We start from the raw sequence: 27159 nt of genomic DNA, 5'->3' as shown, positions 1-27159 counted from the left end.
TGGATTTCATCTCCACATATTTATATATTTATCTGTCTATATAGCTATATAAAACCCCTCCCTCAAATCTGGAATCTTGTTATTATACTTTACCAGTGGTCTTTAAAATAAAATAGCTAGGCCATGTTAATTGTATAAAATAATGGGTTTCATTGTGGTATTTTCCATGCATGGATGCCATATACTTTGACCTCAGTCACTCTCTTTGTCCTCTCTTGTCCTCCATCTTCCCCCACTGATCTTCATTTTCCTAAATAAATCTGCTTCTGCTTTGATGCCTTAGTATTTTTTAAATCTAGATGTTTTAAGTTTACATTTTAAATCTAAATTACTATCACTTAAGGGAAAAAACATATGATACTCATCTTTCTGGGCTTGGCTTTTTCTTGCAGCATGCTGGTCTCCACTTCCACTGATTTGCCTCCAGATTGCATAATTTCAATGTGCATGGCTGAATGAAACTCTACTGTGTGTGCTTGTGTATAATTATTATGGACATTTTCATCTGTGTGTCTGTTTATGGGTACCCAGACTGATGCCATAACTTGGCTATTGTGAACAAATCTTTTATGGTGACTGAATACATTCCATATTGCTGTTGTGCCATAATGTTTATGTCCTATTTCACACAGTCATTCAAACACTTTATTCACCATAGGCCACGAGAATACTGAGGGTATAGTGAGGAAATACTGGACCAAAATGGAGCAGACCAACACCAAATCTAAGTCCACTGAGCTGATTCCACTCCCTGTGTGTAGCTCTTGGTAGATGTCTCATGGCTCTAGCATCTCCAACATCTTGGTCTTAATGGAAATTTAGGGCCTCCTGTGTTCACAGGATCTTCTTGAAGGGACTCTACTTTTATCATACATCTCCTAGACCCAGCAGCGTAGCTCTTTAACTGCTGAGAATCCCTGACACCTAACTCTTGCACTTTTAATGTCACTAAAGCCATTCTCCCATAGATAACAGCGCCATGTTTGGTAGCCTATTTGGGATGGACATTGAGCCCCCCCCCCCAAACCTTACATTTGCAGTAGCTTCTGTATGTTGAAGCAGTTGCTCTCTAGGAGTAAGGAAAGGACTTTCCTTTCACTAATTAGAGACTCAATTGGATGGGGTCTTGCCCTGAGGACACCCTTCCCTTTCTTCTAGTGTAGAACAGTCCTCTCCTTAATGGCCCTAATCTCATTTTTTAACAATCATATCTTCTTTTCCAGCACATGCCTTGGGGGCATCATTAATCTTCCTAGTGTTATCTTTCTCTCTAAACTGTATTTAGTATTTTTTCCCAATTGCTCTTTTTCATTGTAGACTTGCATAAACATGAACAGTAGTAATAGCTATGCCATGGATTCATTGTCATACTGTCTTGAAATGCCTTCCACCAAAGGAATTAGTCCTTTCAGATTTACCCTAGACAAATTTTTAGGTCATGGGCAGAGGGCAAACATAGTCTTTACTAAAATATTGAGAATGGTTTCCAGTTAAGTTGTTAATATTGTGTCCCCTGAAACCTCATGAACCAGGTCATTACTGTATGCATTACTCTAGTACTACCATCTTCCTTTATGATTATAGGATGTTAATCTCCGATTACAGCAGTCAACTGCTATTCTGGGTCTAAGTTCCAGAGTCTTTCTCCTAGTTGATTTTAGTTAATGAACTTTGTGCAGTTTTTCTTATTAAACCATGTGTGCAACATTCCATTTGAATCTGAATATGAAAATTGGTTTCCTTATGTCTTGAATTTTTTAAATGACTTTTAGTAGTTTATATATTTTATACACACACGCACACATGCGCATGTGTGTGTGTGTTTGTGTGTATAGTGAATATTTTCTTGAGTTATTTGATTGTTTATATTGCTTGATGCTTAGTGTTTTAGAGATAACATTCTTTTCTTTTTTAATATTTTATTTATTTATTATTTGTACAGTGTTCTACCTGCATTGCCTGCATGCCAGAAGGGGGCACCAGATCTCATTATAGATGGTTGTGAGCCACCATGTGGTTGCTGGGAATTGAACTCAGGACCTCTAGAAGAGCAGCCAGGGCTCTTAACTTCTGAGCCATCTCTCCAGCCCCTAGAGATAACATTCTAATTTAGCTGGGAATCTTGCTAGCTCTCTTGATTTCTCTCTAAAGTTCAGAGAATTTATTAGAATGTGCCTAGGCTCTGATGCCACATTGCAAAGGAGTGAATGACTCTTACATCACCTAGCAAGAGTGAATGATTCTGATGCCCTTGTAGCATGGGAGTGACTCTGATGTCATTTAACATAAGAGTGAGTGCCTCCAAGGTCATCTAATACAAATTGAATGACTCTGATGTCATCTAGCAAGTACTACACATCATCTATCATGGGGATGCCTCTGATGTCATCTAGCATGGGATTATCTCACATCATCTAGCATGGAGATGACTCTGATGCAATACAAGAGTGAGTGCCTCTGAGGTTGCCTAGCATGGCAGTGCCTCTGGTGTCACTTGGCATGGGAGTTAATAAGGCCATCAGACCTACAGAGGCAGATTTATCTTCAGCTTTAGAAACTGTCTTCCCAATTACTGTCTTTCAACCTATTTTTTTTTTAAATATCCTTGAGCTGTTCTTCAGAAATCTCATTCTTACCTCTCTTTGTTTTCCTTTGAGATATGTCTTTAATTTGATTCATGTTTCTTCCTATGTTTCAATACGTTTTCTAAAATTGTCCATGTTTTTTAATTATTAAAAGTTTCCATTAATGGTGATGACTGAGTGGATAAAGTGCTAGAAAACTAGAATTCAGATATTCAGGACCAACATGAAAAAGCTGGGGACTTCACAGTTCACCTGTCATTCACTATTCCAGAGACTCTGGAATGGGGATCCATGGAGTGAGCAGGTAGCAGGGCTAGACAAACTGGCGAGCTCTGGGTTCCCTGAGAGACCTTCACTAAATAAAGAGGAAAGCAATTGAGGAAGATACCTGTTGTTAACCTATGGCCTTCACAGACATGCACATACACATGTATGTGCTCTCATATAGGTATACTCACACACATGGGAATGTGCATACACGTATGCACCTAAACTACAAACAAATACTCATTCAAGTAAATTTTCATGAAAGATTTCTTTTGAGTTGCTGTTTCTCATGTCTCTAAGTTCCATTAGAAAATTCATGTATTCTCTTTTTATTTATTAGAGTTAGTGTTCTTGTTTGCTATGTTAGGATGGGGCGGGACTTCAGGACTTTGTGTATATGAAGTAGATCCTCTCTCTAGCTGAATCTTTGGCTCTTAGTATTCCTGCAACTGAGGGGTCCTCCTGCCAGAGGAGTTTGTCTTTCCTTTTTAACCTCCTGAGTTGGGTGTCACTTTTCACTTTGATCTCACTCTCTGGCAGGTAGACCCTGTTCTTCTAGGCCATTTCTGTGGCCAAGTCAATTCTGCAGGTGGCAGGAGGGTGTTGTCACATCAATTAGCTCTCTGGCCTCCATGTACTTTTCTGCACATCAAGGGAAGATGGCTGCCTTTGAAGTTCTTTTTATAACTGTCTAGTTTTCAGTGATTGGCTCAGTCCTTTCTACTACCTCTCTTCTTGCTTGTTAGCTTCATGCTTGTTCTGTTTGACTTTAGACCTCACTGCTACAGTTACTCCCAGATGCTAATGTGTCTGGGATGATGCTCATGGTTGTTCTGATGATTCTGATGAAGGATTTTATTGAAGTTGTAGTATAATAGCCAGGATACTACCCCTTGGCTAATTTTAATAAATTGTTCTCTAATTATGGTGGATAAAGTTCTTCTATTTTTTTTTAAAATTATGGTTTGCTTATGGTTTTTTAATTATGTGTTTTAATTATCTTTTTGGTCACTTTTGTTTCCAAAATTATTCTAAGTTTGGCTGAAAGACACTTTTTCTAGCAGAACTATAGAGCTGGAGGAATCAGCTCTTCCAAGTCCCTGTTAATGGAAAAGAAAACTGAAGCTCAGCTGTTTGGGACACATTGTTATCACTAATTAGCAGTAGCGAAAGGCTTGGAATCCACATCTTGTGAGGCCTCACCTGCAGTGGCCCCACAATTCTAAAAGAGGCAGCAGGAAATCTTGGCTTTCAACCCCTTTCTAATAATGCTAAAACTCTGAGAATGTGGACCGAGCTTTGCTACTATACACTTTTTGCTCATTAAAAGTCACTAGAGAGATGGATGAGTGGTCAAGGGCACTGACTGCTTTTAGAGAGAATCAGTTTCAGGTCAGTCCCAGTACTTATGTGGTGGCTCACATCCATCTAATTCCACATCTAGGATATCTGACACTGTCTCCTGAACTTGCGGGCATCAAGCATGCATGAGGTTCTCATGTATACTCAGAGCCAAAATATCCATATAAATAAAATTAATCCTTTAAAAAATTAAAGTCACTGTTGGATCATAATTTAAGAGATCCATTATGAAGTTGATTAGAAACCATTTTTTTTTTTTTTTAAATAATTGGAGGTTAAGCATGTGATCAGTCCCAGAGGAGAGAACACATTTTGGAGATGTGATTCCTTTTTGGTTCACTTCATGCTGAATTAAGCCATTCTACCTCATGTACCCGTCACACAAACACACAATTCCAAAAAGGTTTTCCTCCAAAACTAACCATTCCTCTGGCCAGGTATGATAGTGTTTGTCTCTCATCTTAGCCATGGCTCTCAGGAGGTATACACACTGAGCTACATACAAACCAACAAGACTACATAGTGAGATTAGATATCAAGATGAGATCAAACCAGTATTTGATGACAGGCGAACAAAATCTTCATAGGAAATGAGATCAGTGGGAGGGAATTAACACTAGCAGAACCATGGTAAGAACTTCACAGAGTCCTTAGTGGAAACTCCCCTCTGGAAAAGATTAAAAAAAAAAAAAAAAAAAAACCAACCAAATCTCTGAGACTTGCAGTTTAAGTAGCGTGATTACACTCTGTCAGCTCACAAAGGCCAAAGGCATCTGCAGAGAGCTCCAGCATTGACTACTTTATCACCCACAGTCCCGCAGGTGTGCAAGGCCCTGCCTCCCTCAAGGCAGATACCCAGTACTCAAGAATGTCCAGGTTAAGAAACTGAGTAAAACAAGGTTAAGACCAATCTGAAAACAGATGGAAAAATACAGTACTTTTAAACCAAATTTTAGGATTTGTCATTAGTGGGTAGGGTCAACTTCAGGCCATTTTGCCATGTATTTAACAAAAAATTTTGCAAAAGGTAATGTGAACTCAAGTCCTCAGGAAAGTAAAAAGCCACACTTTTCCCAGTGACTCTACAAGACTGAGTGATTGATGAGAACTTCCTGAAGGTGGAGAGCTGGAATGTCATAGATCCAGAGCCAGATTGTCTTACAGTGTGTTCAGCTCCCTCAGCAGCCACACTTTGCCCACCTCCGAGTCTGACCTAACATCCCTATGATTATCAGACGAAGCCTGTTAGGACCCATTAACCCTGTAGATGCTTCGCTTCTGCTAACCCAGCATGCAAATGTCTTCAGGTAGACCTGAGTCTATAGCAGAGGGTTCCCCCACTGTGCTGTAACTGGCCTTTCTGATGTTCCCACCAATGATTTGAAAAGTGTCTTGGATTATGTCTTTATTCTGTTCTATAATAACAACATCTTCATCAAACTCTTTACACAGTGGAATGCATATGGTACCTCGGGCAACATGAGTCTGCTCCTGAGAGCTTTCGGCATACATTCTCACATGCCAATCAACCAGTTCAACTCAGCATAACCTCCCAGTGGCACAGGTCCACAGACACCAACGAGAATATACTTTCAGTGCCACAGACGGCACATGCCAATCAATCAGTTCCCCTCAAGGCCATGAATGCACACATGCCGGTCCACCAGTTCCTCTCAGCATAAACTCCCATGGGCATAGAGCCACGTGTTCCAACCAGAACACACTTTCAGTGCCACAGATTCACACATACTGACCGATCGGTTCCTCTTAGTGCCACAGGTCCGTACAAGCCAGTCAGTTATTTCTTCTCAGTGCAGAAGAAAAGGAACAAAACAATTTACTAATTTAATTATGTGAAGAAGGGATGACAAATCAAACACTGCGATGGCACAAAAACAGAAATCTCAGGATGCAGCTTGTTAAGATTCTATAGTTTTAGATTTCCAATGCCTGCCAAGTATTCTTATAAAGGCTTGGTCTCCAGTGTGACAATAAAGGAAATCTTAAGAAAGGTGGTACCAATGAAAGAAAGGTCTTTGCATCATTGGGCATGTGATCTTGAAGATGCCTCCCTCTGGCATTCTGGTCACGTGGCCTGCAATGTAGTGTGTGGGTATGGCTCCAGAAGGAAGCCAACTAACACTCACGAGTCTTCTAATATTGTTGGTTTAAATGACCCTTCTCACAAGCACACTAGTGAGCCTACCATGATGATTAGATAAGATAGTTGTGTTAGCTGTAAGATATGAAAATGTCCAGCACCAGGGCTGGGGTTACTATGGCTGAAACCTAGGTTCAGTCCCTTGCACTGTTTAAAAGTGGATTTAGAGAACCTCATGTGTAACACAGGTATATCAGAGCCAGAGGTTAAGAGTCTTAACAGCTCAGTGTCATCTTCAGCTACATGTGGAGCTCGAGACCAGCCTGGAGTGCACAGGACCATTGCTCAGAACACAAAGACAAATTTGAACAAATAGACATGGAGTTGGAGACCAGCCAGTGGTACATGAGACCATGCCTCAATACACAACACACAGATACACATACATAAACATAAATAAACCGATATGTGCAATTGGAGGACAGTTTGGGGCACATGAGGCCACATCTTCAAACACATGCACACACATGAACAAATAGAAGTGTCCCTTATTATTATTACATATGGTTTCATAAGTCCACACACATTTAGAGGCTATGCCTCACAACTGACACAGCAAAGTCTACACATTACAGTTAATACTCTCAGAGTCTACTCCTCACAGTTGATAACACTCAGAATGTATGCCTATAACAGTCGGCAGATCAAGGCTTCATGTTTATCCACTTGATATTTTTCTCATGGTTTATAGGGCCTTTGCCTGTGCTTCTCACCAGCATACTTGTAAGAATTCTGTCCCTTCTGCTCCATTTCCAGACACTGATTTTTAACAAAGTGGGTACTCAGTATCTGAAACAACTGCCCTGGTGATGCTCAAGCAGTGGTTTCAAAGCACACATTTGGAGATGCTCTATAAAGTATGACCACCAGGCTTCTGGAAAGATAGGCAGGCACATTTCAACTTTATTTATGAATAGCCTTCCTCTGAGAACAGTGAGCATGATTCTTTCTTGTGCAAAATGGGGATGGATTTATGATTTTTATAGAAACCAGGTGATGTTCTGGCTGGTGGGCTTGTCTCTCAAGTCAGGCAACATCCGTGCTTTTCATTTACCCCACCCCTGTCAGAGGCTGTGAGGGTGATGGAAGCATAGAGCAGTTTTCAGAGGCTGTCAGAATTTGAAAGTGGAGCAGTTTAACTCTTTTATGTTGGCTTCTGTGTTGTGGGTTGCAGCTTTTAGACTGAAACAGATTAAGCCATATTTAAAAAATATGGAAACATTTTCTATTAATTTTGTAGTTTCTATTAGATAGTTAATATTTTAAAAGATGAAGATGTGGATGGAAAAGGTTCCAGAAGATAAAACAGTTTATTTTAGCATCTGATTATTACACTGATGCCTTTTCAACCTTATTTTTTGCTACACAGGGTGAAAAATTCGGACCGTTTGCTGGGGAGAAGCGAATGCCTGAAGACTTGGATGAAAATATGGACTACCGACTGATGTGGGAGGTAAGGGGTAGCTATTAAATATCAGGGATGCATTCTCCTTTGTATGATACTAAAGTATGAATTAGTATTGGTCTCAGTTGAGCTTTAGGTACTGAAATGTCTTACTGTTTTTAAAGGTTTATTTTTTAAGTGTGTGTGTGTGTGTGTGTGTGTGTGTGTGTGTACCTGTGAGTACAGAGGACTGTAGAGTCCAGAAGAGGATGCTAGATCCCCTGGAGTTGAAGTTACAGGTGGTTTGTAAACAGACTGACCCTTGGCAGAGCAACATGGACACTTAGCAGTGGAACCATCTTTCCATACCTGGAATGTCTTCAATTTGAAGACCAGCATTAAAAATATTAGACTGCTGCAAAGGCTGCTAGACAATTCTTTTACAACTCTGAAATGTAACTATTGTCACTAGAAATGATAAAGGATGTTTAGATTTCAAAGTAAACATGCATTGAATTTAGATTTTTTTTTGTAAATGAAGTTGTGCTTTACCTTTAACCTTTATTTCCATATTGCAGTTATAATTGAATAGAAGTAACTTTGTATTCCTTGTTCAATCCATACTTCACACTTGAGCCATACTTACCTTTAGGATATACAAGTAAGGGAGAAGGATGTTGTAAACTGCCCTTACCATTTGCAGTTTCTGTTCTGTGGAATTTACATATGTGAGTGTGTGTCTTATTTATCATGCAGATTTCATCTCCTAGTTTTAATAACTTTTTGATTCTATTGATTAGAAGAAGGGTCTGAGGATCAGAACTAAGGAATCAGGCACTTGGAGACAGTTGAAAGGGGAATTTGAAGACCTCAGCAGCAAAAATTCTATTAGGTGGGCAAGAGCTGAGGCATGTGTAGATGGCTTGAAAGGTAGAGGTTGTAAGTCAGAAAATGTGTCTTTGTTTTGTATTGCTTTGCTTTTGAGATAGGATCTCATGTATCTAAGGCTAGCTTGGAACATATAAAAAGAGATTTATTTCAAGCTTTAAATCATGCAGTTTTGGCATCTGAAATGTGTAAGTGTTATGGATTGAATGAGAATGACCCCCATTGGATCAGATGTTTGAATACTTGTTCCCAGTTTGTGCCACTGTTTGGGTAGGGTTAGTAGGTGTGGCCTCCTGGAGGAAATCTTTCACTTGGGGTGGAGTTTGAGACTTCGGAAGCTGCGTACCATTTCCAGTTTACTCTCTGCTTCCTGCTTATTGTACAAGACGCGAGCTCTCAGTTGCTCCTGTTACCATGTCTGCCATCTGCTGCCGAGATCCTGCCATGATGGATTCTTTTTTTCCCTCTAGAAGTGAAAGCACCCTGTAAACCCTTTCTTTCTGTCAGCTACATTGGTCATGGCATTACATCTCAGCAATAGAAAAGTGACTAACACAGAAGGTGAGGCCAGCAGGCTGGAAACTCAGATGAAGTTTAGTGCTTTAGTCTTCAGGCAGATCTGCCTTTGGAACCCTGACAGCCTTCTCTTAAGCAATGGACCAGTGCAGTGAGAGTCCCTCGTATTGTGATGGGCAATCCCTTTGACTTAAAGTGAACTTATTGTGGGGAATATCAAGGTTAGTGTTTGGTTCATTCATGTAGTACTACAGCTTAGCTGGTTGACATATAAATCCATCATAGCGTGTTGTTTGCAAAGCAAGCACATGTATGTGTATCCTACTATTACTGACACTGTTGGAGAGGTGTACAGTAGTATGAAAAAGGGTTCGAAGAGGTTTTTCTGCAGTACAAGGGTCAGGAGCAGAATCCAGCAGTTGCCTACACTGTAATCCAAATGGAAAATTATAATGATGCTCTCTTAAATTAGCAGACTGTTTTAATTGCTTACTTTTACGAACCTAAAATGTTTTTGTGGCTTCTACCATGTTTCCATAGGCAGTTCATCCTTCTGCCATGAGATTTTCAGAAATTAAATGTTATGTGAAAAAGGAACCCCACTCCTACCCCTCGAGAAAAAACCCACACATTCTTTAAAATAACAATATTTAACAAGTTGCTAATGATTTTTGATATTTGTTGTCTGGAAATTTTAATGGTGGAAGCAATGTTTTACCCAGCTGAGGCATTGTTAAAGGGATAGTGCCTGTCATTTTACTCTGAAAAGAAAATTTTAAGAAAGGAAGTGTAGGGCGGTGTTTCTGCACTGTGTGTGGCATTTTGGCAGCAGATCATTGGCTCCTTTGGCTTTTTGGTGTCTTTACTAGCTTGGTTTCACACACTAGAAGCCTTGCAGTAAAAACACTTAAAATTTGACATTCTCTTATTTTCCTAAATCTAAATCTGTCACCTGGAGGAGCAGTGAGGGAAACCTTCTGCTTTATTTATTTATTTATTTATTTATTTATTTATTTATTTTTTGTTTGCCCAAGATCATTGGAATTGCCAGAGTCATTAATCACATTATAGAAAGCAGCATGTTAAACTGCTTAATTTTACTTATTTTAATCTGCAGAAAAGAGTCAATATTGTTTCATCATCATTATTAATTATTATTATTGAGTAAATAATGTTTTAAAATAGCTTTGCTCAAATATCTGAGTTTTATGTGTGTTTTTGTATAGATTGCTGATTTCCTACAGTTACGACATTTAGAATAATGGCATTCATCTAGTGATGTGAGCCCTGTGGTACACCTGATGGTTTTCTAATAATAACAGTTAGTATAGGCTGCTTTTGGAACTTCTTTCTCAGCCTCTAGTTAGCATATCTCTTCACTGCGAGGGTGGTCCCTACTTGGTAACTTCTCTGTTGTTGGTTCTACTCAGTGAACACACAGGAGGCAGATGAAGAGGGAAATGTCTACATTATTAATGGGTAGGTAATAACTTTTAAATATGTTGTTCTAGAAAAGTTTACTTAGACCACGTGACTGAGCCCCTAAGCTCAGAGTGCCAGTGCTATACTCTCTCTTACATCTTGATCTTAGAACAACCTGTGGCAAGAATTAAGTTTCAGAGTGGCTGCTGAATGTGTTCCCTAACCATCTTCTTGGAGACTCAGTCTCCGGCTATAACTCGATGGAGGGGCAGAAGGGAAGGGGAGACGTTTGTTGTTGTGTCCTTTACTCTTCAGGGACTGCACTCAGGTAAAGCCAGATCCTTGACTATGCCTCAGAAAAGAATTTCAAGACAGAGGGGGAGAATCAGAAAGACTAAGATAAATAAGAGTACATACTTTGAACTGAAGATGGGCATTCAGACAAAGGACATTCTTAGATGCCTCCATACTTGCTGTGTTGCTTTTGAAGTTATGTTTTTCAAAGGATGAGATTTGCAACACAGTTTAAAGATTAATTAAGCAAGTTTTAAAATTAAGCTAAAAAACACAAGTGGATTTATTTTCCCGGAAGAGGAGCGAGCAAGATGGTTCTTAAGGAATGTCTTGTGTGTGAAATGGATTGGTGGTTTTATGAGGTGTTTTCCTTAGCTTTAGGGATGAGAACACTAACGCTGTTAAAGTCAAGGCCACCAACATTCTGTCTGTGTAAGCTAGCATAACTAGTTGCTTTTAATGTCTCTGAGATGTGTTTTGGAAGATGAACACATTACCCCTTCTCATCAGCTTTGTTAAATTTTAGACTTGTAGCCTGTCCCATCCTTCCCACATCCCATCCCCTCCATTATCCCTATGCAGAGGGTCGGAGATGTAGTGACAAGTCAGACTGCAAGGTGGCTTCTACTGGAGAAGGAAGTCACAAGGAGATTTAAACTACAGCAGTGCAGTCTAACGCATACCTCAACAAGTTTCTGCCCCTGAAGTACAGCTAGAGTGACAGGAGCATAGCACTCTGCTGAGCGAAGTAAGGGAGTGGTGTCCTGACTCTTGAGGTCTGGTACAGACTTTCTAAGTGCTTAGGATTTGGGACCCAGTGATTGGAACTAACCAACATATAGAGGACTTGATGCTTCTGTATTGAAAGTGAAAATCAAGAGTGGCTTTGGATACTTGTTCTGGGTAGAATGTGGTTGTGATCCTTAGTGATGACCGTTAACATGACAGGATCTGACTCATGCAGGAGGCAAGCTTCCTGACACCCATGAAGGGTTATTTAGGTTAGGTTAACCTGTGGGTGTGCCTTTGAGGGGTTATACTGATTGGGTTAATAGAGCTGGAAAGACTCATCCTAATGATAAGTGGCACTATAGCTTAGTCCTGTAATGCATGGAGAGGAGAGTAGGCAAACCCATTGCTTGTTTCTTGGCAGTGGACAGGATGTGACCGCTTGTCTCAGACTCCTGCTGCTTTGACTTCCCTAGAAGTCTAGAACTTTGAACTGTGAGCCAAAACAAATTCTTCTTCATGTCAGTTGCTCTCAACAGGATGGACAGCCAAACAGTGATGCACTTAATTAGAGAGGGCACTTAATGGACAGAGATGGGATGGACTCCACTTCCAATCCTGAAGAGATGACTTGTTCTATTGTCTGACTATGAGGCTTGCTTCTAGGTCTTTTCACAATATATCTAAAATGTAAATATTCTTGTATAAATGTTTATTTCATATTTAACAAAGATACTGGAAAATATATAACCTGTGCTTGTTATTTTGCATTCTTAGAAAATATGTGATTCAGCAGTGTATTGATTTCCACATGGCTTGCTTATGTTGTAGACATCGTTCTTTTTTTCATGAAGAGAGGATTTGACTGAAATTCAGTCTGTTAAGTAGCTGCCTGGTTGACTATTGAAGCAGACATTTTATTTGTATGGTTTTTTTCTTTTTCATTGACCTTGTCTGCTGGTTGCAGCTGCTCTGCTGTTGGGAACTTGACTCAGTACCAGTTTCCCAATGTGTTTTAGTTTTTGGAAAAAACTGTTTCAAATCTTTTATTTTTTTTCATTGTTTATAGAAATCCTTTTAGGTGTTTGGAACAAAGATGTTTCTTTATGAAATGTTTTTCTTTTGCAGATGGTAACATTTTTAGGTTCCAAATGGAACCACTTAGTGGAGACATTAGTGGAAAAATACCACCTATGAAGCCTTCAGATTGCTAGAACTGGTGACACAAATGTTGTAGTGTAGGACATCCTTACTGACACAGGTCCCTCAGCTAGGAGACAGGCCAGTGAATATTAGTGCCTTCTGGACATTTTGCATTACCCGAGGCTGTGCTTTGTCTACTCTTCCACATGGGCCTAAGTCTGTCCAACTTCTGGCTATTCAGCTAAACCTCACATAGGGTTAGAAGAGCACTGGAGGGGCTGCCTTGCATGATTGAAACAAACAAGTAAAAAAACTAGGTTTCTTTATTTGGGGAGTAAACCTGTGATCCTTGTCGTCCAATCCTGACTTAAATGCAGCAGACAGAAGCAATTGTCTGTGATTACAACCTTCGACTTGTTAAATGCAAAGAAGCCCATGATGCCAACGAAGAAACTCAGTTGTTGAGGCCACTCCAGGGATGATTGCCAGTCAGCTCAGGGATGAGAGTCAATTTCTTCCAATCTCATTTTCTCTTTGGTAGTGGCTTAGCCTCACTGCTGGCAGATAGCATGGAGGATTTTATGTTCATGTCAGTATACTACATTATACACTTATCTGAGGAGTTTCTTAAGAACATGAAGAGATTATGGTAAAAATTTAGTTAACTCTATAAGAAATGGTTTAAAGAAAGCATTTCCGATTAGTAAGCAGTACTTCCATGGAAGAATTATGCACTTATGGAAGTAATCACTTTAACAGTATAATAAAATTGAGGGGTTGGTATCAGTTTTACTATTTAATGTAGAAGTAACATCAAGACATTTAATAAAATTAATAGCTATTAGAATTTCTAAATGTTTTTAGACTTTGAGAAAGTATGGTGTTAGGAGGATGTGTTTATGAGCTTTGTTCTTGTGTTAGTCACTTTTCTGTTGCTATGATAAAACACCATGACCGAAGTGGTTTGTAGAAGGAAGGAGTTATTTCACCCTGTCATTCAAGCTCCGTCATTCAGGGACGCGTGGCAGCAGGTGGGCATAGTGACTGGACCAGCAATCGGAGACCTTGCAGGACAAACTTGAAATGGCACGAGTCTTTGTACTCAACACCCTCCCTCAGGCATCCCCAAAAAGCAGCATCAATTGCAAATGCCTGCCACTGTGGTGGTTATTTACTTAAACTACCACATCTTCTTCTTGACCTCCCTTGTCTCAGGGCCACATCATAATGCACAGCCCATGGTCCAACTTTTACGTCCTCTTAGCCTTTCAGTCTCAACCCTGTTTAAAAGTCCAGGGCCTCTGAGAGCCAAGGGAATCTCTTAATTGTACTTATTATAAAATCTACAAGCTAATTACATGCATCCAAAATAGAATGGAACAGAATGTGCATTGCCATTTCAAAAGGGAGGGATGGGGCATAGTGAAGATAGACTGGATGGAAACAAGACTGGAACCGTGCAAGGTGAAATCCAAATCTTGTAACACCTATTTTAGGTCAAAGGGTTTAGACAGTTCTTGCCTTCCAGCTTTGCTGCCGATAACACACTCCTCTCTCTTGAACTGTTTCCACTTCCCATATTTACGTCTTCTTGGCATCTCCGACATCTCATGGTCTCCAGCCCAACCTAGGTTTTGCTTCCATAGTTTCACACAATGGCCTCTCTCAGGCTCTCTTGCCTTCCCAGGGCCATGATGGAGGGAGGTATTAGCATTCAAATTATGAGCTTTGGGGGACATTTTAAATTCACCATAACACACACCATTGTGAAGGCCCTTTACAGGCCTTTTCTTGAGGTTCTAAAGAGATACTGCACAATCAATGGAGTACTACTCAGCAGTAAGAAACAATGACATCCTAAAAATTGTAGGCAAATGGGTAGAACTAGGGGGGAAAAAGTGAGGTAACCCAAAACGAGAAAGATAAATATAGTATGTACTCACTCATAAGTGTATACCAGAAATAAAGCAGAAGACACTCATCCTGAAATCCATAACCCCAGAGAAGTTTGAACTCTCTTCCAGAAACAGATGGAAGCAGATGCAGAAATCCGTAACTAACCAATGGGCCAAGCTCCTGGAGTAAATCAAAGTGAGGGAGGAATAAAACTTTCTTGACATTAGAGCCAGTGATATACTTTCTTGGATAGATGTGCTTTTGAATTAAAACATCTTTATTTTTCAAGGTTAAATCATTTTTTCTAAAATGACCTAGGTTTGTCTTCATATAAATATATTAAGGATCAATCATTTCATGGTAATTGATTCAGTTATTGAGAAAATGGCAAGTGGCTTTTGAACAACATGTTTTCTCATGTATTTGTGTATTATTTATTTATTTAGTCAGTGTTGGGTTCAAGTTCAGCATAACAGACTTGGCAAGCAAGCATTCTACCTATACTACATTCTTAGTCATGAAGTTTTTAATTTTGACTTTTGTAAAATATGAAGTGAGATGCAGTATTTCTTAGAGAACAAGTGTATTTATTGGTATTAGTTCTACTTATAAAATTTTGTTATTCCATATCAACTATATGTAAAAAATATTATAGACATTTTGGGTCATACATATGTTTTTGGATTACTTTTGATTTTGTTTTTTATTGAGTTTGGTGTGGTTTTATTGAAGTGGCCTATGCTGCTCACCATTTGCTTCTGTTGGACAGCATGAACAGGATGTAGAAAATTGCTTGGGCTGTTCCTTCAGAACTGGCTCATGGCAGAGGTTAAGAGAAGGGCAGCTCATTGGTGGTGAAAGTGGACTTTAGTTTATTTTGATATATCTTAACTTTTAAATTGTTATATATTTTAGCACTTAATTTTAGCTTAGGGACTGGAGATGTACTTTCTGTGTACATGCCTACTTACCATGTGCAGACCACCAGGTTTGGCCCTCCATACAGCATAACGCAGGACATAGTGGGGCACAACGGAAATTCTGGTCCCAGCACTCCATGTCATCTCTCGAGTGCTGGGACCAGAATTTCCGTTGTGCAAATGGAAGGATCGGAAGGTTAAGGTCATCATCCTTACTTAAGTAGTGAATTTGAGGACAGCCTTAGCTTTTTTGCGATCCTATCTTTAAAAAAAGTAAGAAAGAAAAGGAAAGCTTAGTTATTTTTTTTGTGTTTTAATTATCATGTTGTTTAGAGCATTTTAGATTTACACAGACATTGAACAGTAATTAAGCTTCCCATGTTCCCCTTTTCCCTCTCCAATTCTTCTATTATTATCATCTTTTCATTAGTTTTTGAACTTTTGTTTCAATTGATGTGATGGTATGGATCCATTCTATTACATTCTGTGGTTTACATTAGAATTTAATCTGTGCTTTGATTCTTTAACTTCTGATAGTTGACTAAGTGTCCACCATTACAATATTATGTAGACTAGCTTCCCAACTCAGCTAATCCTCTGTTCTTTGTCTGTTACTCCTCCTATGCCCTATTTCAGTTGCTAACAGCCACCAGTCCCTTTTAAAAAATCCGGAATACCATATATTTGGAATCAAATAATATATAGCCATTTCAGATGATAAATTTCATTTAAAATCTATACATTTAGACTTCCTGAATATGACCATGATTTTGTACAGACACACATGTTCAGCCTATTTGAATAACTGACAAGTAGCATGGCCACCTGGTCATGCAGTGAGAGCATGTTCAGTTTTGTTAGACACTACTGAAATTCGTCACAGACCCTGTGTCATTTAGTTCCATCCAGCAGTGAATGATCATTTCTGTCACTCCATTTCCTTCTCAGTGTCTGTTGGGTGGAGGTATGGCATCTCTCCTTGTTTTAATTTCCAGTCTCTGAAGTGTGCGTGATGTTCAACATTCTTCATATGTTTGCTTGCCATCTGTATGACATTTTGGTTATCCTGTCTTCTTGTCATTTCCCATTTGAAAAATTGGATTGTTTTCTTCTTTTGAGTTTTAAGTGTTTTCTGTAGTTTTTGGATGCCAACAATAATTTTCTACCAATCTGTGAATTGCCTTTTCATTTTCTTTGTAATATTTCTCATGGAACACTTGTTTTAATTTTAATAAAGTCTAGGTTCAATTTTTTTTTTTCTCATGGATCATTGCTTTTGGTTTTGTGTCTTCTAGGATTTTCTCTGTTAATTTCTTGAAGTTTGTCTTAGGGATTTCATTGCTGTGTGAAAACATGATGATCTCAAACAACTTGGGAAGAATGGGTTCATTTGGCTTACACTTCCACATCTTAGTCTATCACTGAAGAAAATCAGGACAGGAACTCAAACAGGGCAGGATCCTAGAGGCAGGAGCTAGTGCAGAGGCCAGGGAATTGTATTGCTTACTGGCTTGCTTCCCCTTGCTTCCCCAGCCTGCTTTCTTGTAGAACCCAGGTCCACCAACCCAGATGGGACACCAGTCACAGTGGGCTGGGCTCTCCCCCACTGAATCACTAATTAAGAAAATGCTCTAACAGTCTTGCCTACTGCCTGATCTTAAGGAAGCATTTTCTCAATCAAGGTTCCCTCTTGTCAGATAACTTTAGCTTGTGTCAAGTTGATACCAAACTAACCAGCATGGAGTTTTATAATTTAGTTTTTTAAAATTGAGGACATACAAAGTGATTCATATTGCAAAGATAATTTTTGTGAGAGGTATAAGTATATATAGACATGTTTTTAAAATACCAATGTTGAGTTCCTCTAGCTCTATTCTATAGGGAAGCTGTTCTCTTACCATTTGCCAGTATGCATACATCATCTTTTTTTTATTATTATAAAAATTCTCTCAGATTGCTTTTTAATCTAGTTGTTTCAGCAGTTGAGGTTTTCCATTGAGATCTTTGATCCATTTGAAGTTGACTTTTAAGGTGTACTACATGGTACATCTAGTTTTCCCAGCACCATATCTTAGTGATGCTGTCTTTACTGTGTGTTTTCAATATCTTTGTAAAATATCAGGTGGCGTTAATTACATTACAACTGGTCTTCTATTCTATTCTGTTGTTATCTGTCCATGGCCTGCTATAGTGGTCTTGGGGCCTCAGGAGAACAGAGGATAGGCTGTCCAACAGCTGCAACTACGAACCAAAACAAAAAACAAAACAAAATGCTCACAAGTTTGCTCCTCGGTTAGCTTGTTTATTGGGGTAACAGGCTAGTTTATATCAAGCTTGAAAGCAAAGGAACAAACTAAATACAGCTAATTTGCAAACATGGGTTAGATTGAGGGCAGGTAGACATTATCAGCTCACCTACTAAAGAATCTGTGCTGGTGAAAGTGCAGAGGAGGGAGCAGGGACGTAACAGCAGAGCAGAGCAGAGACGGCATGTCCCATGTTTATCAGCTGACAGGCTGTCAGCAGAATAACTTGTGTTGGCACCAGCTTTCTGGCAAGGATGAAAAGACTTGCTGACTTTTAAAATGACACTCCCTTTTGTCCCTATGAAGTAGATTCAGGTTCCCAGCCAGAGCCCAGAATGAACTCCGTCTCCTACCTTAAACCTCTGAGAGATTTCAGGGTGCAGGCATACTTCTCAGATATGTTTGATTCTGAAATTCACACTGTTCCATTGATCTACGTGTCTATATTTAAGTCAGAACCGTGCTGTTTTCATTACTACAGCTGTGCTACATATCTTAATCTGGTATGGTAATTCCTCCAGCATTATTCTTTTTTGTGACTTCTGGCATCTACTGTGATTTTATATGAGGTTCAGGTTTGATTTTCTCTCTCTCTTTTTTTTTCCTGAAAAGAATGCCATGAAGGTTTTATATTGGGGCTGCATCCAATCTGTAGATTGCTTTTGGATTCTGATGGTCTTTTTCTTTTCTTTCTTTTTTTTTAAATAGTATCTTTTCTACCAATTCCTGAGCTCATGGGGTCTGTCTTTCTATTCCCAATGATTTCCTATTTTTTTGTTTTTTTTTTTTTTGTTTTCTTTTCTGAGATTTAGAATTTTCATTGTAGAAGATGTTTATCTCCTTGACTTTGCTTATTGATAAGTGATTTTGTTTGTTTGATTGCTTGTCTTTTGAGGATACTGTGGATGGGGGTGTTTCTATGATCTCTTTCTCAGTATGCTTGTTTTTGTTCAGAGAATGGACATTGGATTTTGTAAAGTGATTTTGTATCTTGCCGCTTTCCAGCAAGTTTTAATCATTTTTAGATGTTTTCTTCTGGAATCCTTGGGATCTCTCTGTATAATATTACATTATCTGCAAATAGACTTTGCTTCTTTTTCTATTCACAATTCTTTAATTTCCTTTCCTTTTCTTATTGCTCTAGCTAGGCCTTCAAGCACTATTTGAAGAGGAGTGGAGATAGTGGAAGCCTTGTCTCCTTCCTGAAGTTAGTGGGATTACATCAAGCTTTTCTTCACTTACAATGTTGAATGTGGGCCTATCAGAAGTAGACTTTGTTATGTTGAGTTATGGTCCTTCTGGCCTTTTTATCTTTAGCCCCTTTATTATGAATCCATGTTAGATTTTTGTCAAATGCCTTTTCAGCATCTATTGAGATTATCATATGACTTTTGTCTTTACATCTGTCTATATGATTTATTGTATTTATTGACATATGTATGTTAAACCATCCCTTTATCACAACAGATATCTTTTTGATACATTCCTGTATTCATTTGCAAGTGTTTTGTTGAAAATATTTGCATGTATGTATATTCATTGGTGATATTAATCTAATTTCCTTTTTGTTGCTGTTATGTCTTTACTATGCTTTGTTATTGGAGTAGCAATGGCTTTAGAGAAAGAGTTTGGAAATGCTATATTACTATTACAAAGTCTGAAAGAATTTAATTTGGTACCCAAATAGACCTGGGTTTTATTTATTCAGCAGTGTGTGTGTGTGTGTGTGTGTGTGTGTGTGTGTGTGTGTGTGAGAGAGAGAGAGAGAGAGAGAGAGAGAGAGATATTAATTCTGTATTTTGCCCTAGGTTTATTATTATTTTCCCATTTACCAATTTGTGTTTGGTTTGTTGTTATTTTTTCCAAAATCTTGAGGTGCATCATTAAGGTAGTTATTTGTACCTTTTCTAATTTTTTAAACGTAGGAACTTGGAGCAATAAATTTACCTCTTAGTATGGCTATTAATGTGACCCAGAGGATTTGCAATGTTGTATTTTTTCATTTTCTTTTATTTCCAAGGTTTTAAAAACCTCTCTTATTTAATCTGTTCATCATCCAGTAGTGGCCTATTTAATCTTTATGAGTTTATGTATCTAGAGATTCCTTGGTTCTTGATTTTGAGTTTTATCACATTGTGGTCAAAGAGAGTACATGTAGTTATTTCAATTTTTTAAAAATTATTTTTAGAATTATTTTGTGTCCCAAAATTTGGGCTACTTTAGATGAACTTCAATGGGCTGTTGAGTAGAATGTATATTCTTTGGTGTTCAGGTACAATATTCTGTAGCTACCAGATAGGATCTACGTTGTTTTCACATTAAAGTAATGAAAAAATATACTTCTTAGAGTAGTTTACACTGAGAGTGAACCCCAGTTTGGATTGTCCACTTTCATCTGTCTGTACTTTGTAGTTTGTGGCCTGTCTGTTGTGTGGGTCTGATGTCTGTCTCTTTCTGTTGCCTGTGTGTTTTCTGCCTCTAACAAAGAACTCTGCACAGAAAAAATGGCATGGGGAAGGAATGAGCAATACTTTTATTTATTTATTTTTTAAAGGCATCTTTACCGGAGTTTTTACTAGGGAAGAAGTCACTTTCCTGACCCCATCTGATCCAATGTAGCACTGAGAACTATACACAGCTGTTACCAAATCATAGCCACATGCTGCTTTTAAATATTTATCAAATATTTATTGTTTAAGATTGCTTTCAGACTATTCCTTGTTGGCTGCTTTTATCAAATGTTTACCATAACACGTATGCACACACATTCATTATTCTGGTTCAGGGGCATGAAAAAGTACATAACATAAGGTAAGGAGTACATTTAGCTTAGATTGTAAAAACTGCTTACTTGGGAAATTGAAGGCATAGTAAGATTGGGTACATTGTTTTCCTAAATGTGGGGTAAACTTAAACAGACTGAGCACAGTAGGACAGCAGATTAATGACATAGTTTTAAATGATCTCAAGACACATTTTTAACTCATTGCAGTGTGGCAAAAATTCAGTCTTTTCCAAGTCAAGAGAGATTTTCATTGTTACTCAGTGAATGAAGTCAACTAATTCTGATGTTTTTCTGTATGTTTATTTGTCCAGATGACTTGTTCACACAGACAGGGGGGTATTAAAACCAGCCATTAACACTGGAAGGGAGTTAATCTCTGACTTTATGTTGGTATTATGCTTTTCATGAGGTCGAGTGCATCAGTGTTTGATGTATGTATGTTTGGGATTGTAATGTCTTCTTGGATAATTGTTCCCTTAATCAGACTGATGCATCCTTCTGTTTCTCTTCAGATTAACTTTGGAATGTAGTATGTTTTCATCAGGTATTTGGATAGTGATGCCTGCTTGTTTCCTGTCTATGTTTGCTTGGAAACTTTTTCATTACAAAGTGGAACTTGTCCTTATAGATGTATCATATGTAGAAAAAAATTGGTTTTCTTAATCTATTAATCTTTGCTTTTTGATGGGGAAATCAGGTCATTAATATTTAAAATTATTACTGAAAGGAGTGAATAGATTACTATTCATTGTGTGCATCCTTTGTGTTGTTTATGTTCTTAGCTTTATATTGTATTTCAGTTATTATAGTATTGCTTTTTTTTCCTTTCTGTAGTCTCTTGGCTATGCTTATGCCTCTCTTCAGCCCAAAGTATTGTTTGCACTGTTCTCTATAGGGCTGATTTGGTGGACTTGAGTCTTTTAGCCTGTTTGTAGCTGGAAAGCTTTCTCTCTCCTTCAATTCTGGCAGGTAGAGTTGCTTTGGATGGTAGTCTGGGTTGGCCTCTGTGGTCTTTTAGTACTTGGAGTATATTTCTTAAAGTTTCCAATGAGAAGCCATCTGTTTTTCTGATGGGCTCTTCTTTATATATTATTTGTGGACTTTCTCTTGCAGCTTCTGATACCTTTCTTTGTTCTGTATATTTAGTGTTATAGCTGTGGTATTGTATAGGGAGCGTCTTTGCTGGTCCTGTCTATTAACAGGATGAATTGCACAGTAAGTTAACAATTACATTTATGTATTTATTTTTTATATATCACCCTTGATTATGGCTGTCCTGGAACACTTTCTGTAGAATTATAGAGATGTACCTGCTTTTGCTCCTTGAGTACTGGGGTTAAAGGCATGTGCTGTTGTGCTTGGTCAAGCAATTTATTTCCAGAAAGACTTGAAGCTGACTTGTAGAAATGAACCTGTTATTTATTTTTCAAATGATGGAAGGAACATTTTCCGAAATTGGGTGGGAAATATTAGATCAGGTGTGTCTCAGCAACACAAGTGTGAATGAACCGAGGGACATGCTAAATTTTGTATATTTGTACATGACACAAGTGGTCTGGATGCAGTTTTCTGCATTTGCCTTGTTTTTCTTACAACAAATGAAATATTTCAGTTATATTAGAGCTAATTGAATCTTAAAAACAAACAATATAGCAGAGTAAACTGTATAACATTGAAACATTGATAGCTTTTATTTTCTTTATAGAGTAGTTGTTGAGGAAAGGGGCCAGCCAAAGAAACACACTCTGAGCAGAGCCAAAGAAACACACTGCAACCATAACCAAAGAAATGCACCCTGACCCTGAAACCAGTGCCAAAGAAACACACGTTGTCCCTGGAATCAGAGCCCGTGAAAGCAATACACCCTGGGTCTAAAGTCTAAAAAGGACCAGTGGAAGAAACACACTTTGTTCCTGAAACCAGAGACAAACCTGACCCTAAACCTGAGTAGAAAACCAACTAATCCCTGAGCAGGAGATCTATCTAGTCATTCTGAGCTGAGGAATTGAAAACTGACCAATCCCCACCCTGGAAAGCTTTCTGGGAAGCGGAGTTGGAGTTGTTACACTCAAACAATATATCCCAAATCCAGTTTCCCCACTCTCTCTCCTCTTCCCATTTCATCTTCTCCCTTTCTATCTCTCAGTATAAAAGAATGGGGTTCTAAGAGATAACTACCAAACAGAACAAGATAAACTATAGTGAGATGAACGAAGGCCGTACATTGAAGCTGGACAAGGTGAACCAACAAGAAAAGATTAAATCAAGAGAAGCCAGCTGTTCTTACCCGAACGCCGAGTCACTCTGTTCCCCGGGCAGTGGCTATGCACTTAGTGAGCTTTGCACCGTGTTTATGGCTTTTACCGTCTCTTACATAAACTGTATTGCTTTTCTGGATCGTACCTTTTCCTTGCCTCTAGATTAGTTATATCCTCATCATTTCTTTTGAGTTCTAACATTGGCTTAATCTTTCTGTTCACCCTTTTTTCTCAGGGACACTGAGTTGGGAATGTGGTTGACTCATTCTAAAGTGCTCCGTTCCTCACAAGTACATCAGTGTTCTCCAGCTGTTTCTTAGGGAGAAGTTAGATGATGGCCTCAGGAGTGTCCTTGTCATGGTATTTGAAGTGTTCTACACCTTAATTCACCAACTCTAAGCTCAGACCTAGAGGGATCACTGGGCCTTTTTTTTGGGGGGGGGGGATTCAGCCTCATGCCCAGCACAGTGCCCCAGGGAAACAACACCACTCAATGGAAGCTGGATTACAAATCTAAGTTAATTCTGTTTTTAAGTAAGTTTTGCTTAAGTAGGTTTTTGCTTCCTAAGGTGGACTGAGTATCGGGCTCTGGCTAGCTAATGGGGAAAATAACCTATTGGCCATATGCCATAGGTTATTACTTTGAGCCAGCCAGCCCAGAGGAGTGCCCTGCCACAGGGCCCTTACTTAGTCCCTCTGTACACTTCTGCAAAAATGTGTCAGCAGCAGCAGCAGCAGAGTAGCTATGGTCTTGGTCCAGGCTAAAGGCCCAGATGCTTCCAGGAGACATAAATAATAGCCTGCAAGCACTGGCCTCAGTCTACCTACAGTGTCGGTGTTGGCAAGAAAAAGAATCTCAACTTCTCTGGCACCAAGAATGTGCATGGTGCACATACATCCATGCAAGCCAAACACAAATTCAATAGGATGGATAATTCCCGTAAAAACATTTAAATGACAAGCTCTGCTTTTCTCTGCTTGTTCAACATTTCTGACAAGGCTTGTGAAAACTGAGTACACATTTGGCGGTATCACCTATATGACTTAGACTAAGGGTTAGAGACCCCCGGACACGTTTTCTCATCCTTTTATTTCTGTTTTTTTTTTTTTTTTTTTTTTTTTTTTTGAGACAGGATTTCTCTGTAGCTTTGGAACAGATCCTGAAACTCACTTTGTAGAACAGACTGGCTTTGAACTCACAGAGATCTATTTTTATGTCTCTGCCTCCCAAGTGCTGGGATTAAAGACATGCACCACCACCACTAGGCTCTCTCATCCTTTTAAAATTTGTGGTAAATAATCAAAGTAATTAATTAATTAGCTAATTAAGAGACAGGGTCTCACTATGTAAACCTGGGTGACTTTGAAATCAGCAAGTAGACCAGGCTGTTCTCAAATTCAAAGAGAACTACCTGCATCTGAAACCAGAGTGCTGAGATTAAAGGCATGTTCCACAAAACCTAGCCAAAATTTACTGTTGTAATTGTACAATTTTATCTATCTATCTATCTATCTATCTATCTATCTACCTACCTACCTACCTATCTATCTATATCAATTTTTATTTTTTATTTATTTTTTTATGGTTCTGAGGATCTAGCCCAGGGCTCAATCCCTCAACACTATCCATTTACCATACATTTCAGTGTAATTATAACAATATTTACATTGTGAAATATACCTCTTTAGCTTCTCATGTTGCAAATCTAGCACTATATACCATTAAATCTCCTCCATATTTCCTGTTCCCATTCTTTGGTAACCACCATTCCACTTTCACATCGTATGACTTGGATTGGGTATCTCAAGTAAGTGAAATCAGACAGTGTTTCTCTCTCTCTCTCTCTCTCTCTCTCTCTCTCTCTCTCTCTCTCTCTCTCTGTGTGTGTGTGTGTGTGTGTTTAAATACTCAGCTTATTTCCCTAACCATGACTTCAGGGTTCAGTGTATTATAGCATGTGATGGAATCTCCTTTCGTAAATAATGTAACATTGTTAATGAGCACCACATTGTCAGTACTCATTTATCTACTGCTAGGTATTGGGGTTGCATCTGCTTCTTGGCTATTCCAAATGGCATTATGAATATGTATCTGTAGATATCACTCTGAGAATCTGATTTCAAGTCTTCTTCGGTTTATACACAGAAAATAGTTCTATATGTGATTTTCCAAAGGACCTCTTTATTGTTTCCAACCCATTAACAGTACTTAAAAAAGTTCTACTTTTCCCACTTCCTCATTGCCATCTCTGTTTTTATTGTTTGTGTTCAGTTGTAGCATGCTAACAGATGTGAGGAATGAATATGTATATATTTTCATTTTTATTACATTTTAAAAATGGTTTGTATGCACGCGTGTGAGGGCAGCACTCATGTGGCAAAGTACGTGAGTGGAGGTCAGAGGGCAACTTATAAGAATAGATTCTTTCTAGGATGTGAGCCCCAGGGCTTGGTAACAGGTGCCTTTGCTTGCTGAGCCACCTCACAGGCTGGATAGATTATAGGATATTTGCTTACTTCGTGAGTTTTTAGAAACTAACAAAGAGACCAAAGGCAAATGCTGAAATTGGCATGAGGACATTTTAGTTAGGATGGAGGGTAATTAGATGACACTGGTTATATGCAAATCACTTCAGGGTATACTTCATTTGTGTGGACATTTCCATACTGGTATTATTTGGCAGCAAGAAACGAAAACCCTAGACTGTAACAGAAGAAGAATGTCTGTGAATGGTACAGAACTAGGCTCTAGCATGGTGAGCCAGCATCTCCTGTTGGTGGGAGTTTTAGTTGTAGACTTAGAAATTGGCGAAGAGCTAGCATTACAACCCATCAGCCACACAAGGAGAGGATCTGAAGCTTTTGACTTGCCACTCTTGAAGAGAACCCTTGAAGAATAGAAGCAACAATAGTTAGAATCATGTGATTCCCTGGGATGCCATAGGGGAAATGCTGAAACTCAGCTGTTGGGCCATCCTAAAGCAAAACAAAATGCTGTGAGTGGAATGAGGAAAGCATGGTTTTGATCAACTTAAGGAAAACCTTTTAGGCAGCGAGACGCGTCCCCCATAGAACCTGCAGCTTCCCAGTCTGTGGAGGAAGTGTGTGCACAAAGGCCTGATGCTGACAGGCTCCAGCCCAAAGGGATGCTCCTCTAGCAGGCAGAACCTGGCAAGGTGACCCATGTACAGACAGTTCATCCCCACCGTCCGTTCATACCAGTCTGAGAAAATCGACAAATAATTTCTATACACAAACAGCCTAGTGCAGCGTAGTAGCTGGCTTTGCTTGTGGAGGCACAACCTTCCCAGATGTTAAATGAAATGACTCTCCCCCTTAGGAAGAATCTAGTCTTTGATTCTCCTAATGAAAAGGTGGTGGTGCTCCTCTTCCATATTGCACAAGGGCCGTGTGGAAGCCCTGTCGCTCTGCTCTCTTTGTCCCTCGGCACTTCCTGTCCCTCTGTTCTCTTTGTCCCTCGGCACTTCCTGTCCCTCTGTTCTTCATCAGTGTCCTCTGTTGTCTATCATAGTTCCCTGGCGTTTCCTGACCCCCTGCCACCGTGTTCTCTGTTCTTTCCGTCGCCACTTCCCACCCACGCGCTGATGCTTCATTTATCCCATCCCACCGATGTGCTGTTGGCTCTGTCTTTACTTGGCCCGTGGCCTTTCCATTGCCTGCTCTTTGCTCTTTGCTCACTGCTGGCCCCATCGCTGGTTTGCAGCGTCTGGTGTCTGCCCCCGCCTCTCCTCAAGAGCTCTGAGCTCGGCACTGCACCGCACTCTGTATTGTGGATCTTTGATTTCTTTGTGCAAACAGTCTGTATGTATTGAACGAAAGGGATTTATCTATCCTATTGCTTATTATAAGTCTTGTAGCTGTTAGAGACTGGGGCTTAGAGAAGAGCCTAGTGTATGCATGTTTTCAGCTAGAGTCCCGGATGTGGTTGGAGCGTACACGGGAAATGGAATGGAAGGCAAGCTGCCCAGGAAATGGAATGGAAGGCAAGCTGCCCTTCCCTCACCTTCTCCCGGCTGCCCCTCCTGTTTCTCACTCTCATCCCTGCTGCTTCCCTTTCACCTCCCCTCCTCTTCCTTCCTCTCCTCACCTCACCCCTGCTTCTCACACCATTTGCCTTCCTTCCCTTGTTCTTTTGAGCTTACGCTCACAGCTTGGCAGGCGTTATTAGTATGGATCCCCCGCGTTATTAGTATGGATCCCCGTGCTGAGGTTGGAGCATCCC

At 39.4% G+C, this 27159-nt stretch overlaps 1 protein-coding gene across 1 annotated transcript in view; it reads left to right on the top strand.

The window, feature by feature from the left end:
- Prdm5 (PR/SET domain 5) overlaps positions 1-27159 on the top strand; it is a 135783-nt gene that overhangs the window by 3763 nt on the left and 104861 nt on the right. Inside the window, exon 2 of the mRNA XM_051202995.1 lies at positions 7745-7828. Coding sequence (XP_051058952.1) covers positions 7745-7828 — 84 coding nt within the window. The remainder of the gene's footprint in view (positions 1-7744; positions 7829-27159) is intronic.

Source organism: Phodopus roborovskii, unplaced genomic scaffold, assembly GCF_943737965.1.
Source record: "Phodopus roborovskii unplaced genomic scaffold, PHOROB, whole genome shotgun sequence".
Taxonomy (NCBI): domain Eukaryota; kingdom Metazoa; phylum Chordata; class Mammalia; order Rodentia; family Cricetidae; genus Phodopus; species Phodopus roborovskii.
Note: the sequence above shows the minus strand (reverse complement) of the source record. Positions and strands in the feature narration are given on the sequence as shown.